General features: G+C 39.1%; 1 protein-coding gene across 2 annotated transcripts in view; it reads right to left on the reverse strand.

Annotated features, from left to right (window-relative positions):
- The window catches only part of Med13 (mediator complex subunit 13), a 100,970-nt gene that overhangs the window by 51,465 nt on the left and 35,445 nt on the right, over nucleotides 1-14,060 (reverse strand). For both annotated transcript variants that reach the window (XM_048366385.1, XM_048366384.1), the window contains exon 9: nucleotides 6,599-7,276. In XM_048366385.1, coding sequence (XP_048222342.1) covers nucleotides 6,599-7,276 — 678 coding nt within the window. The remainder of the gene's footprint in view (nucleotides 1-6,598; nucleotides 7,277-14,060) is intronic.

The raw sequence follows: 14,060 nt of genomic DNA on the forward strand, positions 1-14,060 counted from the left end.
TGAACTCACAAATTTACTGATATTAAAATAAAAAACTAGGTTTCCCATCCCCTGTCCTTGCCACAGCACTAAAGACTGGACCAGGGACTTGAGAATTCTGGGCAAGTTCTCTACCATTTGACTCCTTCAGCACCCCAAACTAAGCTTTCTATTACTAGGAAGGCTTTTCCCCTTTAAAGATAAAATATTTTCTTTAAATAATTATACAAAGAGATCACCATTCATTCAACTAATCAGTTTTTAAATACAAGGCATCATGATCAGTATTTCCCCTTTCACAATTCTTCTGAAAGACATTTGGTTGTATTCCATCTTCCTTTGGAGAATGGTGGTTAAACTCAGGGTCTTGTACATGCCAGGCAAACATACTTCCTGAGCTACATTTTTAAGATTCATTTTACATCCTAAGAACTGTTTAGTGTCTCTCTCAAGTTGGACACAAAGAGATCACCACTACAAGCAGATCACCACTGCAATCTCAGCTACTCAAGAGATCTTTCCAGCCTAGGCAGGAAAGTCCATCAAAAAGCTGAGTTAGTGAGTAGGAAAATTTAAAAGAAAAATCCTACTTGTGCACAAGATGTTTCTAGCAGTATCATTCTTATACTTTTAAAAAACCCTATTGGAGAAATGGGTACATTTTGGTGTGTTGCTCTTGCTATCATACAGTGTCATATAGCCACTAAATGATCTTAATATATATGTATATACAAAGCTGTATGCAAAAATGTTTAAGAATTTAAAAATGTTAATTACAACACAACTTACTGTTTATTCTTTTTCTGTAACATAGTAGGTCTATAGTAAAAGGCATCAGAAGACATGATTACATCTTAACATAAACGATTCTTTTTTCTGTAAAGTACTGATATGCACAACAAAAATAAAAGATTGTCAAAATGGAAAAAAAAAAAGCTGAGTTGGAGATGTGGTGCCAAATAATAAAGAATCAGCCTAGTAAGCAAGTGGAGCAAGTTCAAATCCTCATCCTGGGGCCAAAAAAAAGAATTCCTATAGGAGATGATTTAAGTGCCACCAAAAGAACATGACAGAAATTAATAGAACTTATCCCAATGACAAAGGACATTGTCTCTCTCCAACTGGCTGTGCCATATTCTAAGTTTTGGGGTTTAATCCTATGATACTGCATCTCAAACAACAGCAATGCTGAATTACCAGGCTCTTCTAGCAAAATTTTTTTCACCATGGGGAGAAAAAAAGATTTATCATTTGCAGTATAACACAGAACATTGTGCCAAGCATTTCACCTTTGGTTTAATTTTATGTACCTATTAATCTTCTATTATGCTACAAAAGCAAAGCTTTTATCTAAAAGTGAATTCTGGGGCTGGAATATGGCATAGCGGTACAGTGCTTGCCTTGCATGCATGAAACCCTGGGTTCAATTCCTCAACACCACATAAACTGAAAAGGCTAGAAAGTGCTATGGCTCAAGTGGTACAGTGTTAGCCTTGAAAAAAAAGCCAGGATAGTGCTCAGGCCCTGAGTCTAAGCCTTAGGACTGGCTCCCCCGAAAAGTGGATACTGAAGTAACACCTTTTTTTTTTGCCAGTTCTGGGGCTTGGACTCGGGGCCTGAGCACTGTCCCCGGCTTCTTCTTGCTCAAGGCTAGCACTCTGCCACACGAGCCACAGCACCACCTCTGGCCGTTCTCTGTACATGTGGTACTGGGGAATCGAACCTAGGGCCCCATGCATATGAGGCAAGCACTCTTGCCACTAGGCCATATCCCCAGCTCCTGAAGCATCACCATTTTTTAAAACTAACATAACCAAACCAATGTTAACATGGAACACCAAATTATATAAAATACAAAAACAAAAACCCACTTTTTTTTGAAGGGTGGTATTAAGGTTTAAACTCAAAGACTTGTGCTTGCATTGCAGGCATTCTACCACTAGAGCCATGCTCCCAGCCCTTTTTGCTTTTGTAGTTTTTTGAGGTCTCACATCTATGCCAGAGCCAGCCTGAACAATGATTCTCCTACTTTTGCTTCCCTTATAGTTGGGATGACAAGCTTGAACCATGGCACTCAGTTTTTTATTGCTAACATGGGGCCTTAGACAGCAAATCATCCCAAATTCTACCTCCAAAGTAGCTAGGATTTTTATCCTTTTCTATGAGGGGGAAAAAAAATAGTGGCCAGGAATTGGCAGAAGTTCAAGTATGTTGTTTCCTTAAACAATTATGACTTAGCATCACTCTACTCTTCATGCTGTTTTTCTATATTAAGTCTCCTCTTTCTCATTCTTATTCAGTGGGAAAAGGTCAAATAATTTTAGAAGACATTTCTAGGCTAAACTGTATAAGATTAAGGAGCCAATAATTTAAAAGTTACAGTTAGAATTCTTACATCTTATGAACATAATGTACTTTAACAAACTCACTCCTGAAGTTTTGGAATCCAAAAATACTCACTTGAACACATTTAGTACATATGCTAAGTAAGAATATATAACCCCAAGGAAAAAATTTTAAAGCAGCAAAGTCATTTCTAGGGTCATATTGCCAATTTCATTCATCTAACATTTGTGAATTTCTGTTACGTGCCTAGGATTATTGTAGGGGTGTGTGTGTGTGTGTGTGTGTGTGTGTGTGTGTGTGTGTGTGTGTGTGTGTGTGTGTGTGTGTGTGTGTGTGTGTGTGTGTGTGTGTGTGTGTGTGTGTGTGTGTGTGTGTGTGTGTGTGTGTGTGTGTTTATGTTAGAGGAATACAGCAGTAAACAAGAGAGTTCTTGCTTTCACAGAGCGTACATTCTAAAAGGGAGAAGGCCCATCAACAAATACATAATTTCAGATAATGACCTGTTACTAGGAACAGTTATTAAAAAGCTAAGTAGTGATTTGGGGGAGAGGAGAGATCATAGTTTAGACAGAATAATCAGGAAGATTCTTCCTGGTAACTCTTGAGTAGTACACTAAGAGATAACAGTTCCCTGCTCTCTATAACACAATTCTAAAATGCTATGATGCACAAACTTAAGGAATAATAAGCAGGCATGCATGACTAAACCAGGAAGCAAATATGGTAGCAGACAAAGTGACAAACTAGCTAAGCAGAAGACTGTAGTCTTACATATCAAGATTATGGATTTGGACTTTATTTTTAAAGGGAAGCTATTAGAGGAATCTAAGCAAATATGTAACAATATTTAACTTATACTGACCACTCTGATAACTGTGTAAGGTGTGTGTGTGTGTGTGTGTGTGTGTGTGTGTGTGTGTGTGTGTGTGTGTGTGTGTGTGTAGTAGGGCTGGAGGCTTTCCTCAATTGGCAGAGCATCAGTCTAGTAAGTATGAGGCTTGGAGTTCAATCCTTGGTATGTTAAAAAAAAATAAGTGAGAGAGTGTATGTGTGTAGCAGAAGAATAGAAATAAGACCAGCATAGAAACAAGACCAGCATTTTTAGGCAAAAGGGTGATGCTGGTATAGACTTGTTTTTCTTTTCTATTTGTGGCAGTATTGGGGTTCAAAATCTTAACACCCTCGTTTGACTTTCGTTAAGGCTGGCACCGTACCACTTGAGCCACATTTCCACTTGCAGCTCTTTGCTGGTTAATTATAGATAAGAGTCTTTCAGATTTGTCTGCTCAGGCTGGCTTCAAACCTCAATAATCATATGTTAGCATCTTGATTAGTAGAATGGTAGCCTAAGCCACCAACACCCAGCATAGACTTTTATATTATACTCAGACTAGATATGATCTATTGTTAAGACATTTGCTTTTAAGAGATCTACTGACTGAAAAGGTAGCCTTCCAAGACCAGTATTTTAACGTTTCTTCACTTTAAATCCAGATTGCAATTAAAAATAAATCATACTATAAGAATCCTTTTAAATTCAAAGTGCTAGATGAAGCACAACAAGCATTTGCTAAAATACTAAAAACATTTTTTTAAGAGAACAAATCTCTTAACGGGAGAGAAAATTACAGAGAAGCTATAAATGGACTAAACATTTTGCTAAATCTCATACAAGCTCATGAAATACAGCAAAGTTCATAGATTAAACTATGCAAGTGGGACTTAAAGGCAAACTATATGAAAAACAGAAGAGTCAAATTGGCCAGTGCTGGAGGTTCATACCTATAAACCCTTGCTACTGAAGGAGGCTGAGATCTGAGGACTGCAATGCAAAGCCACCCTGGACAGGAGAAGCTCTTATTTCCAATTACCCACCCAAAGCTGTAATTGGGGCTGTGGCTCCACAGATAAAGCACTAGCCTAAAACAACTCAGATAGTGCCTAGGCCCTAAGGCTCAAGCCCCAGGACTGGCACACACACAAATTATCTAGAAAACACTAGCTTACATGCCAAAGCAAACAAACACACACACACAAAAAAAGGAGAACAGGAGCTGTACATGGGAATAGAGGTGTGTGCAGAAAGTATTCCTTTTTAATACAAGAAAACAGGAGATCCAGAATCTTCATTATTTTGGAATTTTGAAGTTGACTCTACTTTCTGCTTCCCTCAAGAAATCAATTATTATAAAATAGTACCTGACACTACTTCATAATGTAAAATATTGACTGAGCCAATCAACAAGGTCAACTTTTATATACAAAATTTCCAATGTATCCCCTCACTCTGAGATGTATGGAATACTTATTAATAGCACAGTAAACAGAAAGCCCCCCCCCAAACTAATTCTACAGGGGGGGAAAAAATCACAGGACATAAAACAAGAGGATATTATCTTTTAAAGAAGATCAGAATTTAGGATTTATTTATTTTTGCGAGTTCTGGGGCTTGAACTCTAGGCTTGGGTGCTGTCCCTGAGCCTCTTTGTGCTCAAGGTTAGCACTCTGCCACTGGTGCCACAATACTTATGTCTTTTTCTGAGTGCTTTATTGGAGATAAGAGTCTCATGGGCTTTCCTGCTCTGACTAGCTTCGAACCATGATCCTTAGATCACAGGCTCCTCGTGAGTAGCTAGCATTACAGGCATGAGCCACCAGTGCCTGGCAGGACTTTCTAAAAACAACAGAGGATGTAACCCCTCTGTTTATCACCTTTATAGTAACAATTTTAAAATTTCACAATCTTCCCACTTCTGTCTTCTGAGTGCTGAGATTACAGGTGTTCACTACCATTCATGGCCAAGATCACTTCTTTAAAAAGTGAGTAAGAATAAGATTGGTAATATATATTTTATCAGAAGCTACTCAAAAACAATAAAGTGATGCCTAAAAGTTGCAAGGGAAAATTATACACAACTAAGGATTCAATACAGTAAAATTATTGATCCAAGTATGAGGACAAAACCCAATTGCTTAGAAACTTATTTTCTCATAATGTCTCTGAGGAAGGAAGTTATAGGTGTTAGCTCAACAAAGGAGAGGACAAAACCAAAGTCATTGGTTAAAAAAAGTAGTATTAATAGAGGTGCCTATAGAAATAAAATGACAGAAAGCTGGAAAACTGGCATACAAAACAACTGACTCACACTGTAAAGTAGTAAGTTCTACATAATATTTTTTTAAAAGTCAGGAATGGTGTCACACACCTGTATTCTTAGCTACTTTGGAGGCAGTTCTATGCCATCAGCAGGAAAAAGAATGAGACCCTATCCGAAAATAAAGCAAAGTAAAAAAGTAAAAGGCCTTGAGTTCAAATCCCAGTGTTGACACTCATAAGACAATAATACGCCATTTTGCATACAGCCAAATGAAAAGGCTTCATAATACTACATATTGATAAAAATGAAGAGCAACAGCCATTTTAATTCTGTTGGATTATGAAGAAATAAACTGAACAACTTTTTGGAGAACCAAGTGGTGAAATGGGCATGCTTCATTGCCCAGCTATTCTAATTTTAAATCTATTACCTAGAAAAATAGATTATATAAATATACATAGATTATATATTATTATATGGATTATATAAAAGAAAGTATGTACAAAAAAATTAATTGCTACAATCTTTGTTACTGTGAACAAAAGAAATAACCAACATGTCCACCTTAAAAAGAGTAGACCAGGGGCTGGGAATGTGGCTTAATGGTAGAGTCCTTGCCTAGCTTGCATGAAGCCCTGGATTTGATTCCTCAGTACCACATAAGCAGAAAAGCCAGAATGGAGCTGTGGCTTAAGAGGTACAGCGCTAGCCTTGAGCAAAAAGCAGCTCAGGGACAGTGCCCAGGCCCTGAGTTCAAGCCCTAGGACAGGTTAAAAAGAAAAAGAGTAGACAAATTACGGTATGTACAGTCACAATAAGGAACTACCAGGAAGGAATTAAATTAACTAGAGCTGCATATATAAGAATATGTACAGATAAGAGCCAAATTCAGGACAGTGGAAGGAAAATAGAAGACAAGAGTTCTAACTCTACACAAAATCCTTAGGTTGGTTGATGGACAGATAAGTATATTATTCTCTCCCCTTTTGTGGCTAAATATTGCATATTAAAGAGGTTCCTTGAGGATAAAACACAGTAAAGAAATTATGCAAATTTAACACTCAAAGAATTTATTCTTGTAAATCCTACCCTGTAACCAATCCTGGAGTCGTAGGATAAGAACTTATACCACTTCCACTTAACTTATAGTAGTGACTATTAAAAAAAATACATACTCTGTAACTGATGTTACACTTTCCTGTCCAAAAGGTCCAACTGGATCATCCTTGAATTTATCACTTGGAAGTTGAGGTGGTAAAAACTCTACATCTTTTTTCTTTGGGACTTTGTAATACTTCCAGGCTATATTAGCTTCATCTTCTTCCAAGTTTACTGCTGTACCAACATATACCGTAGGTTCTACAGCTTCCTGGAACTGAGGTGGGAAAGACTGGGACAAACTGTCTATCCTATCTTCCATTGGTTTAGTAGGAACCAAGGGATCCGGTGTTGGCATTTGATAAAAATGTTGACTCTGAGGAGTTGAAGGTGTTTTAGTCACGCCTTCATCAACTACATCACATGGGTGAGGACTAAGTGGGGGTGGTTGAGGTGAATTTGCCATTTCAGTGGCATGCATCTGAGGAGTCTTTGCTACATCATTAGTTCGGATGTTTGAAAATCTCACTTGACTGTCTGGTGCAGAGATTACAAGTCTTTGGCTGGCTGAATCAGTGTCCATGCCAACATCATCACTAATAGATACACGATGGTGAAAAGGGGTCAAGGGGCGTTTCTGTGGCTTTTCACTCTTTTCTTGCTTCTCATTGGTCTTGTGCTTAGGAAGTACTTGTTGCTGACAAGATGGCGCCTGTCCTTGTTGTCCAGCATTTCTTGGTTTGAGATTTTTGTGCCTGTAAAGTAAGAAGAAAGGCTGATATTAGTATTAAACAAGGTATCCAAGGCTAACATTTGGACATTTCAGATCATTTATTTTTCATGTGTAATTCTAAAAACAGGATTTAGGGGGAAAGGCATAAGCGTATGCAGAAAAATTCATAAGAGATAATTTATGCCAGGGACTGGTGACTCACATCCATAATCCTCGCTACTCAAGAGGCTGAGATCTGAGGATTGAAGTTCAATGCCAGGCTGGGCAGTAAACTCCATGAGACTCTTATCTCCAATTTACCACCAGAAAACCAGAAGTGGTATTGTGGCTCAAAGTGGTAGAGCACTATCCTTGAGCAAAAGAATTGCATCCAATCCCTAAAGTCAAGTCCCATGACAGACCCAAAAAAAAAAAAAAATCTTATTATTTATTACAGAAACAAATATAAGAAAAACACAGTATCTCAATAAACAGAAAACTATGCAAGATTTGAATAAAAATGCTCAACAAGCAAGAAAAGACTTGCTTAATCTGGCAAGAGCATCTATGAACAATCATCCTAATGATAAAAAACTGAATGGCTTTTCTGCTCAAGTCTAGTGATCTACCACTTTGAGCCAAAGCCCCATTGTGGCCTTTTGGTGGTTAATTGCAAGTAAGATTCCTCATGGATTTTCCTGCCTGGGCTGGCTATGAACTCTAATCCTGAGATCTCAGCTTCTTTTTTTTTTTAATTTTATTATCAAACTGATGTACAGAGAGGTTACAGTTTCATACGTTAGGCATTGGATACATTTCTTGTACTGTTTGTTACCTCGTCCCTCATTCCCCCCTCCCCACTGATCTCATCTTCTTGAGTAGCTAGGATTGCACACATGAACCACCAATGCCTGCCTGACTCTTAACATCTGACTGAAGGTTTTCTTTAGTCAATAGAAAGCAGGAAATTTTAAAATATGATTTAAAAGGAAAATGAAAAGCAGTTTTTACTCATAGTCAACATAGTCAAAAGCTATACCACCCAAGGGTCAGTCTTAACATAATTAGAGGGCTGGGGATATGGCCTAGTGGCAAGAGAGCTTGCCTCGTATACATGAGGCCCTGGGTTCAATTCCCCAGCACCACATATACAGAAAATGGCCAGAAGTGGTGCTGTGGCTCAAGTGGCAGAGTGCTAGCCTTGAGCAAAAGGAAGCCAGGGACAGTGCTCAGGCCCTGAGTCCAAGGCCCAGGACTGGCAAAAAAAAAAATAATAATAATTAGATATGAGAGCAAACATTGTGTCTCTTCTAATGCATTACACAAAATAAAATGCCTGTAACATATCCTTGCCCAAAATACTAAACTAGAATCTCATCACATCTCTAGATCAGCAATGTGCAAAAGAGCTTTCTACAATGATGAAAATGTTCTGCTGGGTTCCTGAACACTTGAGATACAGCTAGTATGAATGTAAAACTGAATTTTTATAAACCCAGCTACTTAAAATAACCACTAGTGGTTTCTAACACAGCTAGAATTTGGTAGTACAACTCCAGAATCTACCTGCAACTTACATAAACAAAGGATAAAAGAAAAAGTTAAGTGACACTGAAAGAATAATATTAAGGAACATAACAGTCAATGTCATGAAAAGAGGACAGGAGACTACAGAAGAGACTTAAAAGACTTCAAAAACCCAATTACGCATACTTTCTAAGTACTCGTAAGTATACTTTCTAAATATACTTTCTAAAACAAATCAGAACATGGTATCATGAAGCCAAATAATTAATGCTCATTTAATTAGTTGTAACAATGGAATCAAAGTTAGAGAAGAAAACAATGAGGTCAGGAGTAAAGCTCAGTGGAACATTTGCCTAACAAGCAAAGCTCCAGTTCCATCTCTAGTATTACAAAGAAAAGAAAACAAAACACTGTACTTTTTAAACTGGCACACAAAAGTACCATAGGAATGAAATTATACTTAAAATGTGTGTTAAAATCTTCTGTAAAAGGGGTTAGGGCTACAGCTCAATGATAGAAGATTTATCTAACATGTGTAAAGCCCTATGATCCTCAGGGTCCAGTCTTGTCTCTCTCCTAGAGGAAAGCCTTGCGATAAAGATACACAAAACAAAAAAAAATGAAGCAACAAGTAAAGTACTAAAAGTAGGGAGATCCTGTGAAATCTGAGACAAAAAGGATAATACAATAAATTTGTCTGACCATGTTCCAGAGGTTTGGAATGTGCTTACAACCGTAACAGGGAACTGCTAAGAAGAAACTAAGGCCACAGAGAAAGTAGCTATTAATGTAAAAGAAAGGAGCTACTGTTCAAGTTGGCTTTAAAAAGCAGTGTGGAAATGCCACTTGTCTCACTTCAACCTTTTCTTTTTTGGACTTAAATTTTTTTCACTCTTAATACTTATATGGGGGGATTTTGTTGGTATATCTTCTTAGTGCTTCCCATTACACAAATCTAGAAAGTAAGAGAGCCTGAGAATTTTAAGTCCCTGTAGTATAGAACAGAGTAAGAAAAAGGTAGAGATAGACTTGTGAGTTAATTACAGGCCAAATGACATAGTGTGTATGCTACCTCCTGTGTTACATAGCAGAAGAGGATATATATACATATGTTGTGGCTCAATGTTTACCTCATCCTCATTTCAGAGTTAAATAAGGAACCAGATGGGATGAAGTACAAAATGCAGTAGTATGTTTTTTGAAAAGGAGTTAAATGATTAGAAGCTCTATATTCATGAGAGGGGCAAAATGACCACAGAAAGTCACATGAATATGTTATATGAAATTTTAGTAACTAAATATCTATTGGCCTAAGAATTTCTGGAAACAAAAATGTTCAGCTTAAAAACCAAAAATTTGGGCTGGGAATATGGCCTAGTGGCAAGAGTGCTTATGAAGCCCTAGGTTTGATTCCTCAGCACCACATATATAGAAAAGGCCAGAAGTGGCACTATGGCTCAAGTTGGCAGAGTGCTAGCCTTGAGCAAAAAAGAAGCCAGGGACAGTGCTCAGGCCCTGAGTTGAAGCCTCAGGACTAGCAAAAAAAAAAAGACAAAAAAACCCCAAAAACAACAACAACAACAAAAAAAAACCCCACAAGAATTTAAGCTGGGAGCCAGTGGCTCACCGCTGTAACCCTAGCTACTCAGGAGGCTGAGATCTAAGGATTGTGGTACAAAACCATCCTGGGCAAAAAAGTTTATGAGTCTTACCACCAATTAATCATCAAAATGCCAGAAGTACAGCTGCGGCTCAAGCGGTACAGCACAAGCCTTGAGTGAAAAAAGCTCACAGACAAAGCCCAGGTGCCAAGTTCAAGCCTAAGCACCAGAATGTATGCATGTGTACACAGGCACAAAGGCACATGTGCTAGCACACATAAACAGAACTTTAACTTACCCTACCAACACACTGAGTACCTTGTCCTAAAGTCATTATAGGCAAACTACTTAAAATCCACACATCTGGGCTGGGAATATGGCCTAGGGGCAAGAGAGCTTGCCTCGTATACATGAAGCCCTGGGTTCGATTCTCCAGCACCACATATCTAGAAAATGGCCAGAAGAGGCGCTGTGGCTCAAGTGGCAGAGTGCTAGCCTTGAGCAAAAAGGAAGCCAGGGACAAAGCTCAGGCCCTGAGTCCAAGCCCCAGGACTGGCCCAAAAAAAAAAAAAAAAAAAAAAAATCCACACATCTTTTCAAAGAGAATAAAGTAAAAGTCTAGGTTAGGAATCTAAAAAGAAGAACAGGTCAATACCTGCCATTATAGGGAAAGAAAAGTCTAATTTTATTTAAGCATTCTAGTGGTCTTAAGAAGAGGAATTAGCAAACTATTTAAGTCATGGACAAGAGAGCAAATATTGCAGGCCTTGGTGGCCACGAAGTCTATGTCCCAACTACAGTCATATGCAGTATAACAATGTTTCAGTCAACGGTAAAACATATATACAACAGACCCATAATATGATATTGCTTAATGACACTACCGCCATCTTGGTTTATATTAAATATACTTTATGTTACTCCCACAATGGAATCTTCTAAGGACCCAACATTTCTCAAAGGGACATAGCTTGTATTCAACTGTATGTAAATGATATGTCTGAATTTACTATACACTTACAGGTACTAAAAATTTTGAATTTCACATAATTTTCATGTATCACAAAATATTTTTTTTTGTCACTGGTCAAGTTTTATTGCTGTTGTTTCTTTGTTTGCTTGTTTTTTGCCAGTCCTGGAGCTTGAACTCAGGGCCTGGGCACTGTCCCTGAGCTTCTTTTGCTCAAGTCTAGGGCTCTACCACTTGAGCCATAGCGCCACTTGCGGTCTTTTCTCTGTATGTAGTACTGAGGAATTGAACCCAGGGCTTCACCCATGTAAGGCAAGCACTCTACAACTAAGCCAGATTTCCAGCCCCTGCTGTTGTTTTTTGTTTCATTTTGTTTTCTTTTTTGCTGGTCCTAGGGCTTGAACTCATGGTCTGGAAGTTATCCTTGAGCTTTCCTGCTCAAGGCTAGAATTCTACCAGTTTGAGCCACATATCCACTTCCATATTTCTGGTGGTTAATTGGAGATAAGAGTCTCACAGACTTTCCTGCCTGGACTGGCTTTGAACTTCGATCCTCTGATCTCAACCTCCTGAGCATCTAGGATTACAGGTGAGAACCACTGGTGTCCAGCTTCCCTGAGCAACAGCTTCACTTTGGGTTTTTTTGTTGGCCAACTGAAAATAAAAGTCTCATGGACTTTTTGCCCCACCGAATTCACAATTCTCAGATCTCAGCCTCCTGAGTACCTAGGATTATAGGTGTAAGCCACCAACAGGCTAGCTAGGTCAACTTTTGAGAAATGTAAAAAATCAGCTGGGCACTAGTGGCTCATGCTACTCAAAAGGCTGAGATCAGAGGATCCTTGTTGGAAGCCAGCTGGGAAGAAAAGCCCATGAGATGTATACCTATACTTAACTACCAAAAAGCCAGAAGTGAAGGTGTGGCCCAAGTGGCAGAGCACTAGCCTTGAGCAAACTAGCTCAGGGACAGTACCCAAGCCCTGCATTTAAGGCCCAGGACCAGCACCACACATATACACACAGAAAGGTAAAAACCATTTTTAGTTCATAGGATATACAAAACAAGAACTGGAATACAGTTAGCCAACTGAATATAAGTTACCAAACCCTGCTATTAAATAAATTATGTTCAAGTATAGTTGCTGCTAATTATTTATCATCATCATTTTATGCAAGTACTGTGGCTTGAAATCAGGAACTAGGCACTGTCTCTTATACCTCTTCTGCCTAAGACTAGCCCTCTACCACTTTGAGCTTTTGGGTAGTTAATTGAAGAGTTTCATGGACTTTCCCGCCTAGGTTGAACTGTGATCATCAGACCTCAGCCTTGAGATTAGTGAGGATTATAGCATGAGCCATCATCAGTGCCTAGCCACAGTTAACTATTTTGTACTGTTAAGAAGGAGCTTGCTAGCCAGGCACCTGTGGGCTGATGTCTGTAATCCTAGCTACTCAGGAGGCTGAGATCTGAAGATCATGTTTTGAAGAGAAGCCTGGACAGAAAAGTCCCCACGACTCTTATCTCCAATTAACCACTCAAAAAGTGGAAGTGATGCCATGGCTCAAGTGGGAGAGTGCTAGCCTTGAGCATAAAGAGGCTCATTGACAGGTCCTGAGTTCAAGGCCCACAGCTGACCAAAAAAAAGAAAAAACGAGAGAAGGAGAGGGAGAAGGAGAGGAGAGGAAGAAAATGAAAAAAAAAAAACAGCTGTGCACCCATGGCTCAAGCCTGTAAACCTATCTACTCTAAGACTGAGATCTGAAGAGCATAGTTCAAATCCAGCCAGGGCAGGAAAGTTTACAAGACTCATACATCTAATTAACCATCTAGAACCCAAAAAGGGAGCTATAGCTAAAGTGGTAAGAGGGCCATCGTTGAGAAAAAAAGTTCAGGGATCTGGGCACTGGTGGCTCCCAACTCTAACCCTAGCTACTCAGGAGGCTGAGATCTGATGATAGTGGTTCAAAGTCAGCCCAGACAGGAAAGTCTGTGACTCTTATCTCCAATTAACCATGAGAAAACCAGAAGTGGCACTGTGGCTCAAAGTGATAGAGTGCTAGCCTTGAGTGAAAAAGCTCAGGGAAAGTGTCCAGGACCTGAGTTCAAGCCCCATGACCACCACCAACAACAAAGTTCAAGGACAGTGCTTAGGCCCTGAGTTCAAGCCCTAGAACTGGCACTGGCATGCATACACATGCACATGCAGACACGTGTGTGTTGCGTGCACACACAGAGACACAGACACACAGAGATATACACACACAAAAAAGGGAGGAAAACAAAGAAAAAAAGACCTTGGCTGTACCTTCACTACTCTATTCCTTTCACTCAATTCTGTAGCAAAGAGAAGGTGGACATCTATTCAGTCCTAAGTCCTGGTTTAGAGACGTCAATGCCACTATTGTTTATATGATTGTAAAGGTATCTGATCTACCTTTTAATCTACATAGTAAAGTAATAAACTTGGCAGTAAGAGTCATAAAGCCTCTGAAAAGCAAATCTCATCAGAAGTCCACAAAAGCTGGGCACAAGTGATTCATGTTTGTAATCCTAGCCACTCAGAAAGCTGAGACCAGGAAGCTCAAAGTTTGAAGCTAGTCAAAGTCCTCAACACACCTTGTCCAAATAACCAGCAAAAAAACAGACAGGGCCATGACGTAAGTGTAGACCATCAGCTGGCTGTGAACAGCAATCCCAGTGACAGTGATAACCCTGAGTTTACCCCTAA

Source organism: Perognathus longimembris, chromosome 17 (genome assembly GCF_023159225.1).
Source record: "Perognathus longimembris pacificus isolate PPM17 chromosome 17, ASM2315922v1, whole genome shotgun sequence".
NCBI lineage: Eukaryota > Metazoa > Chordata > Mammalia > Rodentia > Heteromyidae > Perognathus > Perognathus longimembris.